We start from the raw sequence: 19,566 nt of genomic DNA on the forward strand, positions 1-19,566 counted from the left end.
AAGGGAGCATGCAGGTCACCCTCTGCAATCCAGGAGTCTTTCACCCAACACTGGGCTTGGACCCACAACCCTGAGATCAAGAGTCTCATGCTCTACCAATTGAGCTATAGGGTTGTTGTCAAGATAACAAAAGGAAGGTAGAAATCGTGTATGCCAGTTCGAGCTCCTTGGAGAAAACATGGAATACAAATGGAATGAATGAATGAATGAGCATTCCATGCCTTGCTTTGCTTCTACCATCTCTGAACCTGCATATCTTCTATTAGCTTGTTCCCTACCCAATGCTTGAACCATGGGGCTGGAGGCAGGGGGGGAAGAGGGCCCCTAAGTTAAAGGGTTGTCACCCCTTAATGAAAGCTCCCATCCTATCAAATCATAGCCTCTATGGCAGGGGTCGGCAAACTTACAGCGCCTTGATCCAGTGTCTCCAGCGCTGATTGCGTGGTGGGCCAGAGGGCGGGGAAATAGCTTGTGCGCATGCACAAGTGTTATTTGTGCATGTGCAAACGTTATTTCTGGTGCACATCCGGGTCGGAGGAGGCCTGTGCAAATGCACTCAAGCTATTTCCGGTGCTCCTCTGACCCAGAAGTGGGCAGCCGAGCAGTGCAGTGCCGGTAAGAGTGGGTGGTGGCAGCAGAGGTCATCGAGATAAACGAGTCCCTCGGGCCTTAACCGGCCCGCATGCCTTAGTTTGGGGACCCCTGCTCTATGATGTTCTAAACACAGTAGCTGAGATGGCTGGGCTTTCCCAGTAATCTGAGCATCACTTGCCCATAGAGTGGTCCGCTTACACTGTTCCCACCCTGGTTTGCCCCTACAGAACCTGCCTGCAGGTGGAATGACTGTGGGATGGTGCCCTTCTACATTTCTCCTCCCTCTTTTATTTTGCATATTATTTTATTGTCCAGTTTCCCTTGGCCTTGGCTGATCCCTGATTCCTGATGTCCATTTGACTTTAGAGACGGCTGCTGCTCTCTCGCCAGTGTCTCAGCCTGACTGAGCTGGTGCGCCACTAAACAACAACCATGCTGGGATCTGCCCACGCCGACACTGCCGGATCAGCTTTCCTGTTGCCCTGAGCCCTGGAGCAGATCCAAGAAATCGCTGTGCGAATCCAACCCTGGCAGCCTTGCCACCCACACCCTGGTACCTCTAGCAACTCTTGGGGAATTAATTGCATTTTACTGTCTTGAGGAAAGTCCTTCAGTGCTTGTTTAAAGCACGATGCTATCAGCATCATCCCTCCCATGCAAGAGGCCTTAACTACAGGTTTGAACAAATAAGCCAGCTCAGATTGGAAAGTTCTGCATAACCCTTCTGAGAAATTCCCAAGGTATAAAACGCTATTTGTGCACTAGAGAGCTTTTCTTTCTTTCTTTCTGTTAAAAAAAAGGAAAGGAAAAAAAGGGCAATTTAACTGTAGTTTACTGCATTTTGCTTTTTGCTAGATGGGTGATTGTACTGTTCCAGCACACTGCCTAACAATTTCTGCAAGTCAGCAGTAGAAAAGCGAGCAGTAATAAGTAATAGAAGTTGCTTAGCAGAGACATTACATAATGCATACGCAAATATTTTTCTCCAGAGAGAGGCAGTTTTGTTCTAGATGGGATATGTGGAGCTTATGTAGGTGCTATAAGGAGCACATAGAACCACAGATTTGTAGAGTCAGAAGGGACCCTGAGGGTCATCTAGACCAACCCACAAAAATGCAGGAATCTCAGCTAAAGCATCCATGACAGATGGCCATCCAACCTCTGCTTGAAAGCCACTAACGAAGGAGAGCCCACAAACTCCTGAGGAAGTCTGTTATTGCTTGGGAAACACCTAAGTGTGGGGAAAACTAAAGCACATACACTTCTTTGTGCTTTAAATATTGCATTACACAAACGTTTTCATTGGAATACTTGTAAAAAATTATAGGCAATACTTCCCTTGCATTGCTTAAATTTAACAAGGGCGGGGAATAATGAAAAGTGCTGACACACTAATACATTCTAGTGCCCCAAAGAACTTGGCATGATGTGCTGACTCACTGCTTCTTGCGAAATCTAATTTCATAGTTTAACCAGGCACTGTGTGATGAAGCACGTCAGATTTTCCTATACAGTGCAAGCTCAGGTTGCGAATGTAATCCGTGTGGGATGCACGTTCGCAACCCGCAGCGTTCACAACCCGTGTCTGCGCACACGCGGGTTGCGATTCGGCGCTTCTGCGCATGCGCAAAGCGTGATTTAGTGCTTCTGCGCATGCGTGACCGCCAAAACCCAGAAGTAACCCATTCCGGTACTTCCGGGTTTCGGCAGTCCATAACCTGAAAAAATGCAACCTGAAGTGATTCTCATGGACTAAATGGCCCTAAGTCAGGGGTCAGGAAACTTTTTCAGCAGGGGGCCAGTCCACTGTCCCTCAGGCCTTGTTGGGGGCCAGACTATATTCTGAAAAAATATATATGAATGAATTCCTATACCCCACAAATAACCCAGAGATGCATTTAAAATCCTGACAAGACAGAAGTACTGTTTTTGGGGCGGGCTGGTGTGGAGGACTCCCTGGTCCTGAATAGGGTAACTGTGCCCCTGAAGGACCAGGTGCGCAGCCTGGGAGTCATTTTGGACTCACAGCTGTCCATGGAGGCGCAGGTCAATTCTGTATCCAGGGCAGCTGTCTACCAACTACACCTGGTACGCAGGCTGAGACCCTACCTGCCAGCGGACTGTCTCGCCAGAGTGGTGCATGCTCTAGTTATCTCCCGCTTGGACTACTGCAATGCGCTCTACGTGGGGCTACCTTTGAAGGTGACTCGGAAACTACAACTAATCCAGAATGCGGCAGCTAGACTGGTGACTGGGGCGGCCGCCGAGACCACATAACACTGGTCTTGAAAGACCTACATTGGCTCCCAGTACGTTTCCGAGCACAATTCAAAGTGCTGGTGTTGACCTTTAAAGCCCTAAACGGCCTCGGCACAGTATACCTGAAGGAGCGTCTCCACCCCCATCGTTCTGCCCGGACACTGAGGTCTAGCGCCGAGGGCCTTCTGGCGGTTCCCTCATTGCGAGAAGCAAAGCTACAGGGAACCAGGCAGAGGGCCTTCTCGGTAGTGGCGCCCGCCCTGTGGAATGCCCTCCCATCAGATGTCAAAGCGATAAATAACTACCTGACATTTAGAAGACATCTTAAGGCAGCCCTGTTCAGGGAAGTTTTTAATCTGTGAAATTTTACTGTATTTTTGGTTTCTATGGAAGCCGCCCAGAGTGGCTGGGGAAACCCAGCCAGATGGGCGGGGTACAAATAATAAATTATTATTATTATTATTATTATTATTATTATTATTATTATTATTATTATTATAAAATAAAAGGACACATTCTATTCATGTAAAAACATGCTGATTCCTGGACCGTCCGCGGGCCGAATTTAGAAGGCGATTGGGCCAGATCTGGCCCACGGGCCTTAGGTTGCCTACCCATGCCCTAAGCATTAAGAGAAAGAGTGAAAAACTGAGTGTCCCCACCCACCCCATCTCCCCAGGGTGTCAACTAAGCCAGTGTGTGGCATAATGGTTATTGGGTTGGGCTATGATCTGGGAGAGCAGGGTTCGAATCCCCACTCAGCCATGAAGCTCACTGGGTGACCTTGGGCCAGTCACCGTCTCTTAGCCAAACCACATAACACCGGTCTTGAAAGACCTACATTGGCTCCCAGTACATTTCCGAGCACAATTCAAAGTGTTGGTGTTGACCTTTAAAGCCCTAAACGGCCTTGGCCCAGTATACCTGAAGGAGCTTCTCCACCCCCATTGTTCTGCCCTGACACTGAGGTCTAGCTCTGAGGGCCTTCTGACGGTTGCCTCTCTGCGAGAAGCAAAGCTACAGGGAACCAGGCATAAGGGCCTTCTTGGTAGTGGCACCCGCCCTGTGGAATGCCCTCCCATCAGATGTCAAAGAGATAAAGAACTACCTGACATTCAGAAAACATCTGAAGGCAGCCCTGTTCAGGGAAGTTTTTAATGCGTGACATCTTAGTGTATTTTTGTTCTTCGTTGGAAGCCACCCAGAGTGGCTGGGGAAACCCAGCCAGATGGGCGGGGCACAAATAAAAAAAAAAATTATTATTACTACATCGCAGGGTTGTTGTAAGGATAAAATGGGGGGGGGGGGAGGCAGGAGAACCATGTACAGCATCTTGAGCTCCTTGGAAGATAATAATATAAACAAAATAAGCTAAGCACAACCAGACGAAGAAAAGACATGTTTCACGGGAGGGGGGGTGTTTACTGTTGGAAAATATACTCTTCTACCTGTACAGCTGGGAGGGGGGGGGAACCTGTGGCTTTCAAAGCTACGGGACTGTACTTATCATTATTATTTTTAAAATTTGTATACCGCCCTTTGTATACCGCACCTTCTCAGGTTGGTTCACAACATAAAACTGCAATATAAAAACCACAAAATACATAGCAGAAATAAGAACGACAACAAACCAGCAATCTCCCCTCCACAAACCGATAACCCCCTCTCCCATCAGTGTAGGTCTTTGGGGCAGATGGGGCTCAACAACTTCTCTACTGCAGGTCATGGACCGCAATAAATATACTACTACAAACCCTTATATTACCTCTCGAAAGCACTTTTCTCCTGCCCATCCTTCTCAGTGAAGACCTTATTCTCTTTGCCAATGAAAATATGTATTCTTATACAGCTTCGCTTCTCCAGGAGTATTTCAGGACTTGCTTTTTGTTGTGTTGGATTTCTCTTATCAGATATAGATTGGTAGCTGTCAGGGGCACATCAGTTATAGTGCCTGAGCAGTTGCTGGTTGCAGATTTTCGGATGTCAGGAGAGGTAAAGCGTGAGCAAGACAGACGGAAACTGAATCCCGTCTCTTCCTTGAAGATTTCATGAGGGGGGAAATAAAACTTCTCCACACCCCACACCCCTGATCTCCCCTAAAGCTGAGCTTTTGCGTGTGTTGGTTTTCGGATCCAAAGATGCCCTTTCCAAAAGGTAGAACTTTAAGTCAAAAAAGGTAGGCAGTTGATGGGGGGGGGGAGGTGAAGTTGTTTGGCCTGTTCTTGTTTATTTTATTATTTTTAGTTTTTTTATTATAGACTGCTTAACATCCTAAAAATTACTAAGTGATATACAAAAAATAGTTGCTTGTTGGTTCTTGTTTTGCTACATGTGAGTTTTCTCGCCTTCATGAGGTAACTTTTTGAGGAAATCTCTAAACCTGAGTGCCCAAATGGGGAACTGGTGATCCTTCACATGTGGTTGGACTCCAGGTCACATCAACCACAGCCAGAACGGCCAAATGTCGAGAGGCAATGGAGTGAGCCTCCAGGGGTGAAGGGTGCTTTTCCGAACCCTAACTGGAGATTGAACCTGGGAGCTCCTGCATGCAACTGAGTTAAAGTCCTTCTAAATAATAATAATAATAATATAATTTATTACTCATACCCTGCCCATCTGGCTGGGTCTCCTCAGCCACTCTGGGCAACTTCCAACAGAATATTAAAAACACAATAAAACATTAAACGTTAAAAACTTCCCTAAACCGGGCTGCCTTCAGGTGTCTTCTAAAAGTCAGATACAGTGGTACCTCGGGTTAAGAACTTAATTCGTTCTGGAGGTCTGTTCTTAACCTGAAACTGTTCTTAACCTGAGGTACCACTTTAGCAAATGGGGCCTCCTGCTGCTGCCGCACCGCCGCCACACAATTTCTGTTCTCATCCTGAAGCAAAGTTCTTAACCCGAGGTACTATTTCTGGGTTAGAGGAGTATGTAACCTGAAGTGTATGCAACCCTAGGTACCACTGTAGTTGTTTATTTCCTTGACATCTGGTGGGAGGGCGTTCCACAGGGCGGGCACTACTACTGAGAAGGCCCTCTGCCTGGTTCCCCGTAACCTCACTTCTCACAGTGAGGGAACCGCTAGAAGACCCTCGGAGCTGGACCTCCAATATAGGGACATGGGAAGCTGGCTTCTATTGGGTTACAAAGCAACTGGAGAAGGAGAGGACAGAGGGTGAGGGAAGAGCTATGAATGGAGGGTCCCTCTCTTCCCATCCTCTGGACCCCCTGGGAAATTCAACAAACCTGTTGCACCCAAAACTCCAACTGAATGGGACACAACTATGGGCTGCCAGAGGAAGGACCATCTGCCTTTGGCCTGACCATAAAATGCAATTCTGGTGTAAAAGACTAGGGCAGGGTTTCCCAAACTTGGGTCTCCAGTTGTTTTTAGACTACAACTCCCATCATCCCTGACCACTGGGTCCTGCTAGCTAGGGATGATGGGACTTGAAGTCCAACAACAACTGGGGACCCAAGTTTGGGGAACCCTGGACTAGGGTGATGTTTGCCTTTTCCAGGAACTCTTCTCCTTGTGAGACTTTTGTGGGTGAGCTGAGAGTTTGTTTGGACCCTGGGGGAGAGCCCAGAGGCTGAGAGGAAGGAAAATGAATTGTTATTGATTTATATATATTAGTAACTTTGTATGAATGTAGGGTTTTTATATGCAACTGTGTGTTTTCATAATATTTCATTTGTTTGTTGCTGCTTCCTGGGTTTTTTCGAGCACTGCTTAGATATATTTTTAATATATTACGTGGTATAGAAATTAAATAATCAAAACTCCATGCTTAGCCAGTGAGCTATGGCTTTTCCCTGAAGCACCACTGGGCTACCTCCTTGCCCCAGCAGAACTTAAAAACTGGGAAGTGTGCTCATCCTATGTTCTTGTTAAAACTCCGAGAAATCACACCTTTCGTCAAGCAGCTTTTAGCCCTCCTGATGGCAGGAAAGCTTGAAAAGAATTATGGCAAAATATTCCAGTGTGTTGCGCTCAGTGCTGCATATATTGCCCTTGATGTGCTCTTTTCTTTTCCAAATGAGTGCCTGAATTGCAGAGCCTGCCTTTCAGCTAGCAAGGCAAAGGATTCATTTAACGGCATGGTGGGGTTTCTGCTTTTGCAAGATCATAGCGAATTCCCCATCTGCAATACTTCCTCTCTTGTTACATTTTCAACGAGCTGTTTATAAGCTACAACTTTCCCACAACAAAGAGGGGATAATTGATGATTCACCGAGAAAACAGCCTGCCTTCTCCAACTGGAATCTATTTTCCTTTTTCCTTTTTTTTTTGCGCACAATAAAAACGGCCAATTTTTAAATCAGCCAGAGAATTGTGTGAATGCATGTTTTAAATATGCATTTATAAATATTAGGGGTGGGGTGGGTAGCCTGAGAAGCAGGGAGGGCAAGTTTAACTTTTTCACTCCCTGCCAGAAGCTTTTAGACCCAGAGCAGTGTTTTCTAACTAAATAAATTACAAGTTAAGAATAAATTTGGGGGGTTGGGGGAGGGGTAGAGGCAGGAACTGGAAGTGACCAAAAATCTGAGCACGCACGCTTAACTACAATGGCAAATGTAATAAAACGTGTCTCTTGGTTGGAACACAAAACGTTGTTTTTATAGTTGTGCTGTTAAAAAAAGCATCTGCTGTATCAAATTATAGCTCTCCTGAATAATTTCAATCCATTCTCACAGGCAGGATCCCATTATAGTCACACTAAAATTGAAAACGGCATAGTAATTTGTGCACAAGCTCCCCCTTGAGGAACGGAAAGTTACTGCAGGTCTTCAAAAGCATCCTTCTGGGAAGCCCATTGCAACCGAGGCGCAGGGGAAACAACCCTTAATCAATAGGTAGGCAAAATAAGGCCCGGGGGCTGGATCCGGCCCAATCGCCTTCTAAATCCGGCACACGGACAGTCCAGGAATCAGCGTGTTTTTACATGGGTAGAATGTGTCCTTTTATTTAAAATGCATCTCTGGGTTATTTGTGGGGCCTGCCTGGTGTTTTTACATGAGTAGAATGTGTGCTTTTATTTAAAATGCTTCTCTGGGTTATTTGTGGGGCATAGGAATTGGTTCATTGGTGCCTAAAATGACAGGGCTCCTGCTCTCAGGTAGATGGTGAAAGAGTTAGAATTACTTGCCCAGAGAGCAGCCGACATGCATCTGCTTGAGTTGTTAAGAACACAGAAAACTGCCGTATTCTGTTGTTGTTTAGTCATTTAGTCATGACCCCATGGACCAGAGCATACCAGGCACTCCTGTCTTCCACTGGCAGAGAACACTGTCCAACCATCTCATCCTCTGTCGCCCCCTTCTCCTTGTGCCCTCCATCTTTCCCAACATCAGGGTCTTTTCCAGGGAGTCTTCTCTTCTCATGAGGTGGCCAAAGTATTGGAGCCTCAGCTTCACAATCTGTCCTTCCAGTGAGCACACAGGGCTGATTTCCTTCAGAATGGAGAGGTTTTATCTTCTTGCAGTCCATGGGACTCTCAAGAGTCTCCTCCAACACCATAATTCAAAAGCATCAATTCTTCGGCCTTCTTTATGGTCCAGCTCTCACTTCCATACATCACTACTGGGAAAACCATCATCTATTGCAGTGTTGTCTACTCTGACTGGCAGAGTCTCAGGCAGAGGTAATTCATTCTTTGGCTGCTTGGCCCTGTTAACTGGAAATGAGGGGACTGAGTCTGGGGCCTTTTGCATTCAAGCAGGGCTCTACCACTAAACTGCATGCCGTCCTACTGTTCTGGGGGTGTCCTGTTTGGAAGCAGGCAGTGCAGGGAATCATCCAGAGATGCAGCAGACAGAACACCCAAAGGCACTACAACTCTGCATGATTAAATGATCCAGTCCTGATGCAAGAGAAATTGATGAACTATGCAGAACTGGCTAAACTGACATACAAACTGCGAGATAAGGACAACTGTGACTTCAAAGAAGAGTGGGAACTTTTTACCAATTACAGTGGTACCTTGGGTTACATACGCTTCAGGTTACAGACTTTGCTAACCCAGAAATAGTACCTCGGGTTAAGAACTTTGCTTCAGGATAAGAACAGAAATCGTGCTCCAGCGGCGCGGCAACAGCAGGAGGCCCCATTAGCTAAAGTCTGATAGTAGGGGTCAGCAAACTTTTTCAGCAGGGGGCCAGTCCACTGTTCCTCAGACCTTGTGGGGGGCTGGACTGTATTTTTTTTTGGGGGGGGGGAATGAACGAATTCCTATGCCCCACAAATAACCCAGAGATGCATTTTAAATAAAAGCACACATTCTACTCATCTAAAAACACCAGGCAGGCCCCACAAATAATCCAGAGATGCATTTTAAATAAAATCACACATTTTACTCATGTAAAAACAAGCTGGTTCCTGGACCATCCGCCGGCCGGATTTAGAAGGCGATTGGGCTAGATCTGGCCCCCAGGCCTTAGTTTGCCTGTGCATGGTCTGATAGCAACACCAGGGCCACAGACAGATCTAAATAATCCAAGTGTGGCTTAAACTCAGAGCAGCTGACTTACAGTTCAGAACCGTGATCTGGATTCCCAAGCAATTCTTTTTCTGCCACTGACACACACCCCCCCGACCAATTTGTGCCATGGTGGCAAACTGCAAAGAAAACTTGCTGTGTTTCTGGGGTGGTCGAAGACCAGTACCCAGTTGGAGATGCATATGGAGTCGTCCCTGGTTATTAGATCGATCGTTTGATGAGCAGAGAGGGGGAGATAAGCTGAACTGATCAGCTGGCATGGGGGGGCTGTGTCCCCCCCTTGATATGCAACACACTTCTGGCACGCCCTCAGGCCTGGTGCTGGAGAGGATGGGTGGCTGGGAGGGGAGCAAGCCAGAACTTTCCCACCTGCCTCTAATTTTAATCTGAGCTGAATTTAGATTCTCCATGTCTGCCTCTTCTTTGAAGAGAGAGCAGTGAGCTCTCAAAGCTCATATCCTGACCTCCAGACACGTCAGGCTTGGTTGGCAGGATCTATATAGAAAAGAAGTGTTCTTCCACTGGGCTCCTCATATGAAGCTATGCTTCTTGTATTCTAAAGTCTTATTGGAGCAGAATCGGTTTGTTTCATTTATGCCCTTTCAGCCTTAAGCCAGGCCCCCAAGGTGGGCATGTGTCAAAAAAGATATAGATTAAAAACCACAATCCTTTATCACGGCAAGGCTCGCTCACTGTATATTTTCTGCGGATTTCTCCTTCGGATAACATAGCTGGGAACGCTGCCGATTCCCTCCCGGCCTCCCCACCGCTCAGCACCGGGCGAAAAAAATGAAGCACGAGTTTTATCGGATGTCGCCCCCTCGCAAAACAAGAGCAATCGAAACAAGCAATACACACTCAAGTGAAATAGGTCTTTATATTTCATACTTTACCAGTTATGTCATGCTGTTTGAATGACTCACTGTAGATTTGATACTGATTAGGGCAGTGTTTCTTCAGCCACTTGCACACATCCTGCTGGGTCCACAGCGCCACCGGCTTGGTCAGTTTCACAATATTAGACTGGAAAGGCAGAACAAGGAAAAAGGCCATTTAGAGCAGACGTCTTGTCCCGCTTGGGACATTTATTCTGTGCCTCACCTTGTACCAAAACACCAGCGACCCAGAGCAGTCAACCTGGTGCCTTATGATACAATACAATACGATAATCTTTATTGTCATCGTCCCATACAGAACAACGAAATTGAAAAAATCTACACCAGACATTCAAAACCAACAAGCCTGCTATCCCAGCTACCCCAGCCTGGTTAACCCCCTAAAAACTCTGGTACCCCATAATTAAATACAATATACTCCCACAGAGACTACCTTACACTGCGTTTGAAGCCAAAATCGCATTTGGATAGAAACTGTTTCTCAGGCGGCTGGTCCTGGTCTTTATAACCCTGTACCTTCTTCCTGAAGGCAGAAGCTGAAAGAGATCATTTCCGGGGTGCGCACTATCCTGCACTATCTCTGCAGCTTTCTTATGACACCTGGAAGCACAGATTTGATCCAAGGTGGGAAGATGTTTCAAGATGTTTTGGACTAAGACTTCCATCCACCCCAGCCAGCAATCCAGAACATATGGAGGGCACCAGCTTGGCTAAGGCTGCTCCAGACTCTGTGCAGTTGCAGGCTTTTCACGGAGCAGTCAACAAAAGAAGGGATCTTGCCCTGGCACTTTTCCATATGGCTGGCAATTAATAAATCAGCGCTCACAAGCACAGGTAATAGAGACATCTCAAGAGTTTAATGGCAGGTGGGAAAATATTACCAGAGGCAATTTAGGCAACAATCGGGATAATCACTGAACATGCCGTCCCATCTCAATTAATGCTCTTTAAGATGAAAAGCAATGGTGAGGTATGTCCTCACCCCACCTGCTGGTCCTCCAATGGATCTTGAAAATGCAGCCTATATTATTATAGAATCATATATGCATAGCATCATAGAACTGCAGAGATGGAAGGGACCCCAACCGTTGAGTCCAACTCCCTGCAATGCAGGAATCTCATAGATTCATAGAATCATAGAGTTGGAAGAGACCACAAGGGCCATCGAGTCCAACCCCCTGCCAAGCAGGAAACACCATCAGAGCACTCCTGACATATGGTTGTCAAGCCTCTGTTTAAAGAAGAAGGAGACTCCACCACACTCCTTGGCAGCAAATTCCACTGTTGAACAGCTTTTACTGTCAGGAAGTTTAGGTGGAATCTTCTTTCTTGTAGTTTGGATCCATTGCTCCGTGTCCGCTTCTCTGGAGCAGCAGAAAACAACCTTTCTCCCTCCTCTATGTGACATCCTTTTATATATTTGAACATGACTATCATATCACCCCTTAACCTCCTCTTCTCCAGGCTAAACATGCCCAGCTCCCTTAGCTGTTCCTCATAAGGCATCGTTTCCAGGCCTCTGACCATTTTGGTTGCCCTCCTCTGGACACGTTCCAGTTTGTCAGTGTCCTTCTTGAACTGTGGTGCCCAGAACTGGACACTACTCCAGGTGAGGTCTGACCGGAGCAGAATACAGTGGCACTATTACTTCCCTTGATCTAGATGCTATACTCCTATTGATGCAGCCCAGAATTGCATTGGCTTTTTTAGCTGCCGCGTCACACTGTTGGCTCATGTCAAGTTTGTGGTCAACCAAGACTCCTAGATCCTTTTCACATGTACTGCTCTCAAGCCAGGTGTCACCCATCTTGTATTTGTGCCTCTCATTTTTTTTGCCCAAGTGCAATACTTTACATTTCTCCCTCAACCATGACAGCTTAAAAATCTCCAAGAAAGGAAAGTCTACCACCTCCTGAGGGAGACTGTTCCACAGTAGAACAGCTCTTGTCACTCTGATACCAAGAGGTCACTGAGAAAGGTCTGAGAAAGATGTCTTGATATTAGGGCAGCCATTAGTGCTTTGACTTTCCAAATGAGGCAAGAAATAACAACAGATCTGCATTGTTCAATTCAAAGTGTTGGTGTTGAAAGCCCTAAACAGCCTCGGCCCAGTATACCTGAAGGAGCGTCTCCACCCCCATTGTTCACCTCGGACGCTGAGGTCCAGCACCGAGGGCCTTCTGGTGGTTCCCTCACTGCAAGAAGTGAAGCTACAGGGAACCAGGCCTTCTCGGCAGTGGCACCCTCCCTGTGGAACGCCTTCCCATCAGATGTCAAAGAGATAAACAACTACCTGACATTTAGAAGACATCTGAAGGCAGCCTGTTCAGGGAAGTTTTTAATGTGTGACATTTTAATGTATTTTTAATCTTTGTTGGAAGCTGCCCAGAGTGGTTGGGGAAACCCATGCAGATGGGCGGGGTACAAATAATAAATGACGGTGATGATAATGATGATGATGTTGTTGTTGTTAGGGCTGTCATATGATTAAATAAATCCTAGCTGATCAACGGATTCAGTTGATTTAGAACAAAAATAAAATCGTAAAATTGTTGGCAGGGACTCTGGGAGTCATCTGGTCCAACTCCCTGTAATGTAGAAATCTCAACTAAAGCAAGCCATGACAGATGGCCATATTCTAACCTCTGCCTAAAAACTTCCAAGGATGGAGAGTCCCTAGGGAAACCGTTCTACTGTCGAACAGCTCTTACTGCCAGAAAGTTCTTCCTGATGTTTGGTCAGAATCTCCTTTCTTGTAACTTGAAGTCATTGGTTCTAGTCTGTCCTGCCCCCTGGAGCAAGAGGAAACAAGCTTGCTCATCTTCCATATGCCCTTGAGAAATTTGAAGATGCCTATCATATCTCCCCTCCTCTTCTCCAGGCTAAACAACCATTACTCATCAGGCCAGGTTTCCAGACCCCTTATCTTGATCACCCTCCTCTGCACACATTCCAGCTTATCAATAGCCTTCTTAATAATTCACATACGCAACAGCATTTTGAAGGGGGGGGGAGCACTCTTTCCTTATAAATCTGGGACACAGAACCTGTGAAGCGGGACAGCAGAATGCAGAATTAAGAACCAGGACAGCATTCTCCAACCTGACACCATCCAGATGTTGTTGGACTAGAATTCCCTTCATCACTGACTAGTGGCCATGCTGGTTGGGGCTGATGGGAGTTTTGGTGTAACTTATGGAGGGCACAAGTTTGGTAAAGAATGAACTCCTAAATGGCTTGTTTCCCCCTCAACTATTTTATTTTGTTCCTCAGAGTACATTACAAAAACAAGAAAAATGAAATTTGCATACACGTAAGATATACAGTGGTACCTCGGGTTACAAATGCTTCAGGTTACAGACTCCGCTAACCCAGAAATAGTACCTTGGGTTAAGAACTTTGCTTCAGGATGAGAACAGAAATTGCGCGGCAGTGGCAGGCCCCATTAGCAAAAGTGGTATCTCAAGTTAAGAACAGTTTCAGGTTAAGAACAGACCTCCGGAATGAATTAAGTTCTTAACCTGAGGTACCACTGTACAGGGAAGAGGAAGAGAAAGCATAATTATGAAAAAAACACCAACATAATTTTCTCAATTTATGAAAAGTACTTTAGCTGCAACTGATTTTCACTCATTTCCTTTCTCGTTTTGCAGGAAAATTGTCTGGGAGATACAAGTTTGTGTTTACACTTTATAACTTCAACTGAGTGTTGTCAAATCATCATCTTACAATCAGTCTCTTTTGTATGTCTTACTTTGTTTTTCAATATATATTCCATCCTTCAGTATTTCATCTCCTAGTGCGGCTAACCAAACAGCATTAAACAAAAATGACAAAACCGATCAAAACCGATCAAATTAAAACATGTTGAAAACAGGCAGCACAAAAGCAATTCACAAGATATTTTGGAAGGCCTGGGAAAGAAGATATTTGCCTGGCATTGAAGAGACGTGAGGTTATGCATCTGGCAAGCTTCCTTGGGGAAAGGTTTCCAAGAAATGAGGCGAAAAAAATCAAGAAGATGCCATCTGCCTAACCTTGGAAGACAAGGACTCCCAGAAGGACCTCAAAAGATTATCTCGGTTTCGTTTGTGTGGGAGAAGGCATCCCCAGATCTTCTTCTACTTCTTCACATCCCCAGATCTTCTTCTCCTACTTCTAACACTACAACTAAAGGGCTACAGGCAACTCCTGTTTATGGAATGCTATTTGCGCAGAACCACACATGTGTGCGATGCCGGGTACCCAGAAGTGGTACCCAGGAATGGGAGCACCTGGTTAACTGAGCCCCACCACCCTTGTGGGAGCTGGAGGGGTGTCGGAGCAGGCCCAGCTGATGTGCATGGGTGAAGTGAAGGACGTGAGGCAGGAGTTGACAATGCAGGTGAGCTGCACACAGATGAGCTGCAAGCAAGCTGCCAGCCAGCTCTGTGCAGGCTCCTTTTATTGACACAATATGCAAACCCAGGCAGATACATTTTGGGCTGTGACCTTTGCACACCTTCCAGTCCCGAGATCGTGGGGTGGTACAAAGCTATTTTGGCACCTGTTCCCACCATGTCATTTTCCCCTTGCACAATGTATGACGAAGGAGACAAAGGTCTCAGAGACAAAGGTCACAGACAGTACACGGCAGACTACTGAGACCGCAAAAGGTTAGACAGAGGGCAAGATGTTCAGACAGCTGTGGCCTTATTTGTGAGAGGGAGTGTGCCCCGTACCCCAAGGTCATGCGTGCAGACAGCTGAGGCTGCCTGCGGGTGGGGAGTGTGCTCCGCAGCCAGCGATCATTCCTACACATGGGGAATTTTACACAATTTCACATATGCACACAGAAGCCTGGAATGGAACCCCCACATAAATGGGAGTAGTCATCTGCACTAACCCTGATGCTACTTCCCATGTCAGACGCAGTATGCTTCTGAAAAACAGTCTCTGGAAAATGCAGGAAGGAGAATGCTGTTCCACTCAGGTCTTGATTTCCAGATTCCCATAGTAGGCAATTGGGCAGGCCACTGTGAGAGAAAGATATTGGACTAGATGGGCTTTTGGTCTGATCCAGAAGTGCCATCCTTATGTTCTTAGGTCACCGGGTCATTTATGGCTTTGCAGGTAATCCTTAGCACTTTGGGAAATTAAGCAGCAGCCAGCGCAGTTGTTTTAAACCTTATTATTATTATTATTATTATTATTATTATTATTATTATTATTATTATTTAATGAAAAGTGATCTAAAACAGAAGAGTGGCCAGACAAACAATAAGGGAGCCCTGGCAAAGTACTAACAATGTATTCATGAGCACACTTGCTTGGCAGGCCTAGATTATTGTATTCTGTAGATTAAATGCCAATGAGTGCTCCTGCTGCAAGAATGTAATTATCACTGTTGAGGACAGCATGGGCTCCTCCCATTTGCTGGACCTCCAAAAACCTACAGCAGGGCGATGCATCCAGCAGCTAAAGGAACAATCTTCTCATTTTTAAACTGAGCACAGGAACACGGGCAGGGCACAAACTGGGGGCTCAGCACGCTATTTCAGAAACCGTCTCTTCGCAGAACGGAACCGCATCTTCCTGTGGATCGGCGACAAATAATATATGCTTACTGTCACGTCAAACAGTAGGAAGTGGGCGGTAACAATACATTCCTGAGGTTTGTGAAAAGCAGAGGAATTCAATCAGATAGAAAGCCAAATTTTGGAATTCTATAATCAGTGTCAATCTGATTATTGTTTTTTTGCAGCGTGTACAATAGCAGCAAGGCATGAAGACGCTTGCTGGAACAAACTAACAGCGCTAGTGCTGTATCCTGCTTCCCACAGGAGTCAAGATGAGAGCATAAGGGAATTCCTGTTGGACATACAGTACAGTACTGCGTTCCCACACTGGGCTATGGGAAACCCACAAAGAGGACAGGAGCGCAACAGCAATTTTCCAATGGGAACTACCGTATTTTTTGCTCTATAAGACTCACTTTTTCCCTCCTAAAAAGTAAGGGGAAGTGTGTGTGCGTCTTATGGAGTGAATGCAGGCTTTTGCTGCGCAGCGATCCCTCTTGTTGTTCTGGCTTCTGAGATTCAGAATATTTTTTTTCTTGTTTTCCTCTTCCAAAAACTAGGTGCGTCTTATGGTCTGGTGTGTCTTATAGAGCAAAAAATACGGTGATTTATAACCACTGTAACCAGCAGCCACTGTGAGAGCCTTATTCTCCATGACTTTGTCTAATCTGCTTTCTTGTGGAAGCAATCTTATTTAACAATGTGTTTGTGTGAAAAAATACACCATTTTCTCTGTCCTGCCTATTCCACGACTCAGGTGGATTTGGGTTCTAGTCTTATGCTGTGGGACTGCAACTCCCCGTCATTCTTGACTATTTGCCACACTTCTTCTGAGGGCCACCCCTACTTTTCACAGAGCATTTGCTAGCATAAAGAACATGCACCTGTACCTGCACAGGACTCCACCTGGGTCCCCTTGCCTTGCTGAAATTAGGCTCAGATTAAAAGCTCAATTGTAGCCAACATTATTTATGCATTTGTTTCTTTGAAAAACACTTGTTAAGGGCTCAAATTTTTCTAATAATCTCTACACGGTACGCAATGAAAGGTAAAAGGTAAAGGACCCCTGGACAGTTAAGTCCTGTCAAAGGCGACTATGGGGTGCGGCACTCATCTCGCTTTTCGGGTTGAGGGAGCCGGCGTTTGTCTGCAGTCGGTTTACCAGGTCATGCGGCCAGCATGACTAAACCGCTTCTGGCGCAACAGAACACCGTGACGGAAACCAGAGCAAACGGAAACACCGTTTACCTTCCCGCTGGAGCAGTACCTACTTGCATTGGTGTGGTTTCGAACTGCTAGGTTGGCAGGAGCTGGGATAGAGCAACGGGAGCTCATCCTGTCACAGGGATTCGAACCTCCGACCTTCTGATTGGCAAGCCCAAGAGGCTCAGTGGTTTAGACCACTGCACCACCCGCACTCTTGCATGCACTATGTACAGTATTAAAACAATATCCATCAAAACAACAAGCTGTGGCATGTGCTTAGTTGTGGTTAGAGATGGGAAGGCCTAGAAAAAAATCAGAAAAATTGGGGAAAAAACAGGGTTCCCCCCTTTTTTTTCAAATGAAAAAAACAGCTTTGGATGGAAAAACCAGAAAAAAACCTCTCTCTGCCCCCAATTTTCCCATTCCCCCCCCCAAGGCCTTCCCATCTCTAGTTGTGGTGCACATCTGTGGTGTCCATGACAGTTTTTCCATTTTGCAAATGTGCCCAAGGCCTCTCAAACTCCTGGTGCTGGCACTGCTGTTAGTTTGTGTGGACTGGCAGCACAAAGGATTGTTCTCATCTCACAAAGCTTGTGGTTGACCGGTGCTCCGATATAACCACCACCCTAAGAGCGAAATCACCCTTGCCGTAAGTCCTGGAGTCGAGTAGTGTACATAAACTGACCTCCCCACCCTGCCATATTAAGACATCAAATGCAAGAGAATCAAGCGCAGGGGCTATTAATGTTTAAAAACACAACCCATTAGCAACCTCTTACAAGAAGAGAGGGCTGAGATGCCGTATCTTAAGCGTAAATATGTTTCTAGTGCTAAATTACTGCCAAAGTGTCAAGACTATGTCTAAGCAGCCACTTATGGGACTGAAGGACTCTTTAAACCCCTGTCTAGGGAAAGGTTTATGCTGCTCAGCGCTCCTCCTCCTCAAGGACTTGTGGCTTCTTCTTCTTTCTCTCTTTTTTAAAAAGAAACATCGATTCACTACCTCTTAGGGGAATCTTGTCTGCTTAAGTTAAAAATAGCTGCCATTTTAAAAGCACCTGCATGTCTGTTTTTTAAGTAGGCAGGAAACAGAGAAAATGGCCAGTTTAAGATCCCAGGCCTAAAGTGCATTTTACGTTAGATGAACACAAGGGATTGGCAGCAGGTGCTTAACCCCCATTCCCCCTGTCCCCCAACTTAAAGGGGGCACCAGCTCTTGTACAGCCAAACAGGCCAGGCAGTAAATAGAGAGCCAAGGTATCAACAGACCCAAGAAGAAACCCAACCAGTAGCTGCCTCTGGAAACCCCTTGGTTGCTGTTTCAGCTCTGCACTAGGAAAGGTGTCAGTCACAGCGATACTTGTTTATTGATACACCTCAACAGAGCAAAAATCTCTAAGCGGTTTAAATAAAATCACTATGAATGCGAACAACACTGAATAAAATGTTACAAAAGCCAAACGAAGTGCAACTGCAGCTCACGAATAAAATAAAACTGCAGCTCACGAATAAAACTGATCAGTGAGCAAAGCAAATAATAATGATGGTGATGATGATGATGTCCGAGTCCAGGAAAGCTTGGGAAAACATACAGGTTCTTAAGAGGTGTTCAAAAGTAAATTTTGTCTTATTATTATTAATTATATTATTATTATTACCCCAGCCACTCTGGGTGGCTCCCAAAAGAATATTAATAATAATAAAGTGATAAAATATCAAACATATTGTCAGAGCTGCTTCAAGATCCTAGCTCACAGAGGATCACGCTAGCCAGCGGTCATTAAGTAAAAGTCTTTATTGAATTACAGTTTCCATTCTCACGCTGCTGTCTGCAACTCTACGTCTACTAGCTAGATCGGCGAGGCTCCGTCTGAGTCTCCGCCCCGTGCGCACCAACTTAATATCCTAGCCTTGCTCCACCTTTTCCTCCTGACTGTCCTCCTCTGGGTCCCTCTACCCCCCGGGGCTTCTTCCTTCCGGGATTCTTCTGACGCTGACCCGGACCCTTCTGCCTCCTTGCGCCGGGCTTTAGGACCCGGTTCCCTTTCGGGGCTGCTCACTGCGCCGCCTTCCTCTGCATTTGAACTTGGCGCGCGCGCCCAACCTTCCACTTTCCTCTTAACCGTTTCCTCGCTCCCCGATGGAGGTGTGGCCACTCCTGACTCCTGCCCTCCCTCCTGTGGTGAGCTGCCAGCGCTTCCCTCCTGGCTCCTTTCCTCTTCCCTGCTTCCTGGCGGTGACGCTGGTCCCGATTTCCAGCTGCTCCCCCCTGAGTCTCCTCTGGCTCTATCTTCCTGGGGTGCCTCCCTAGACTCCCCCCTTGCCCTGGCCACTGGTGCTCCTTTCTGTGAATCCTCTGATTCACTGGAAAGACTGGGAGATCTCGGGTCGTCGTCATCACTCATCCTTTCCTCTGTCTCCTCCCCTTCGCTCTCTGTTTCCTCCCTTGCCCGTGCCTCTGCACCTAAACCCCTGACATCCATCCCCCCCTCGAAGCCCCCCAGTCCCCCCTCCCCTCCTTCCGGTGCTGGAGCTGGGGGCTGCTGTTGCAAA

General features: G+C 46.3%; 1 protein-coding gene across 3 annotated transcripts in view; it reads right to left on the bottom strand.

Annotated features, from left to right (window-relative positions):
• The window catches only part of SAMD12 (sterile alpha motif domain containing 12), a 237,829-nt gene that overhangs the window by 156,253 nt on the left and 62,010 nt on the right, over positions 1-19,566 (bottom strand). For 2 of the 3 annotated variants that reach the window (XM_081205268.1, XM_081205269.1), the window contains exon 3: positions 10,247-10,376. In XM_081205268.1, coding sequence (XP_081061394.1) covers positions 10,247-10,376 — 130 coding nt within the window. The remainder of the gene's footprint in view (positions 1-10,246; positions 10,377-19,566) is intronic. The other variant, XM_081205270.1, reaches the window with a different exon arrangement.

This window comes from Podarcis bocagei (assembly GCF_964188305.1).
Source record: "Podarcis bocagei genome assembly, chromosome: 8".
Lineage (NCBI taxonomy): Eukaryota > Metazoa > Chordata > Lepidosauria > Squamata > Lacertidae > Podarcis > Podarcis bocagei.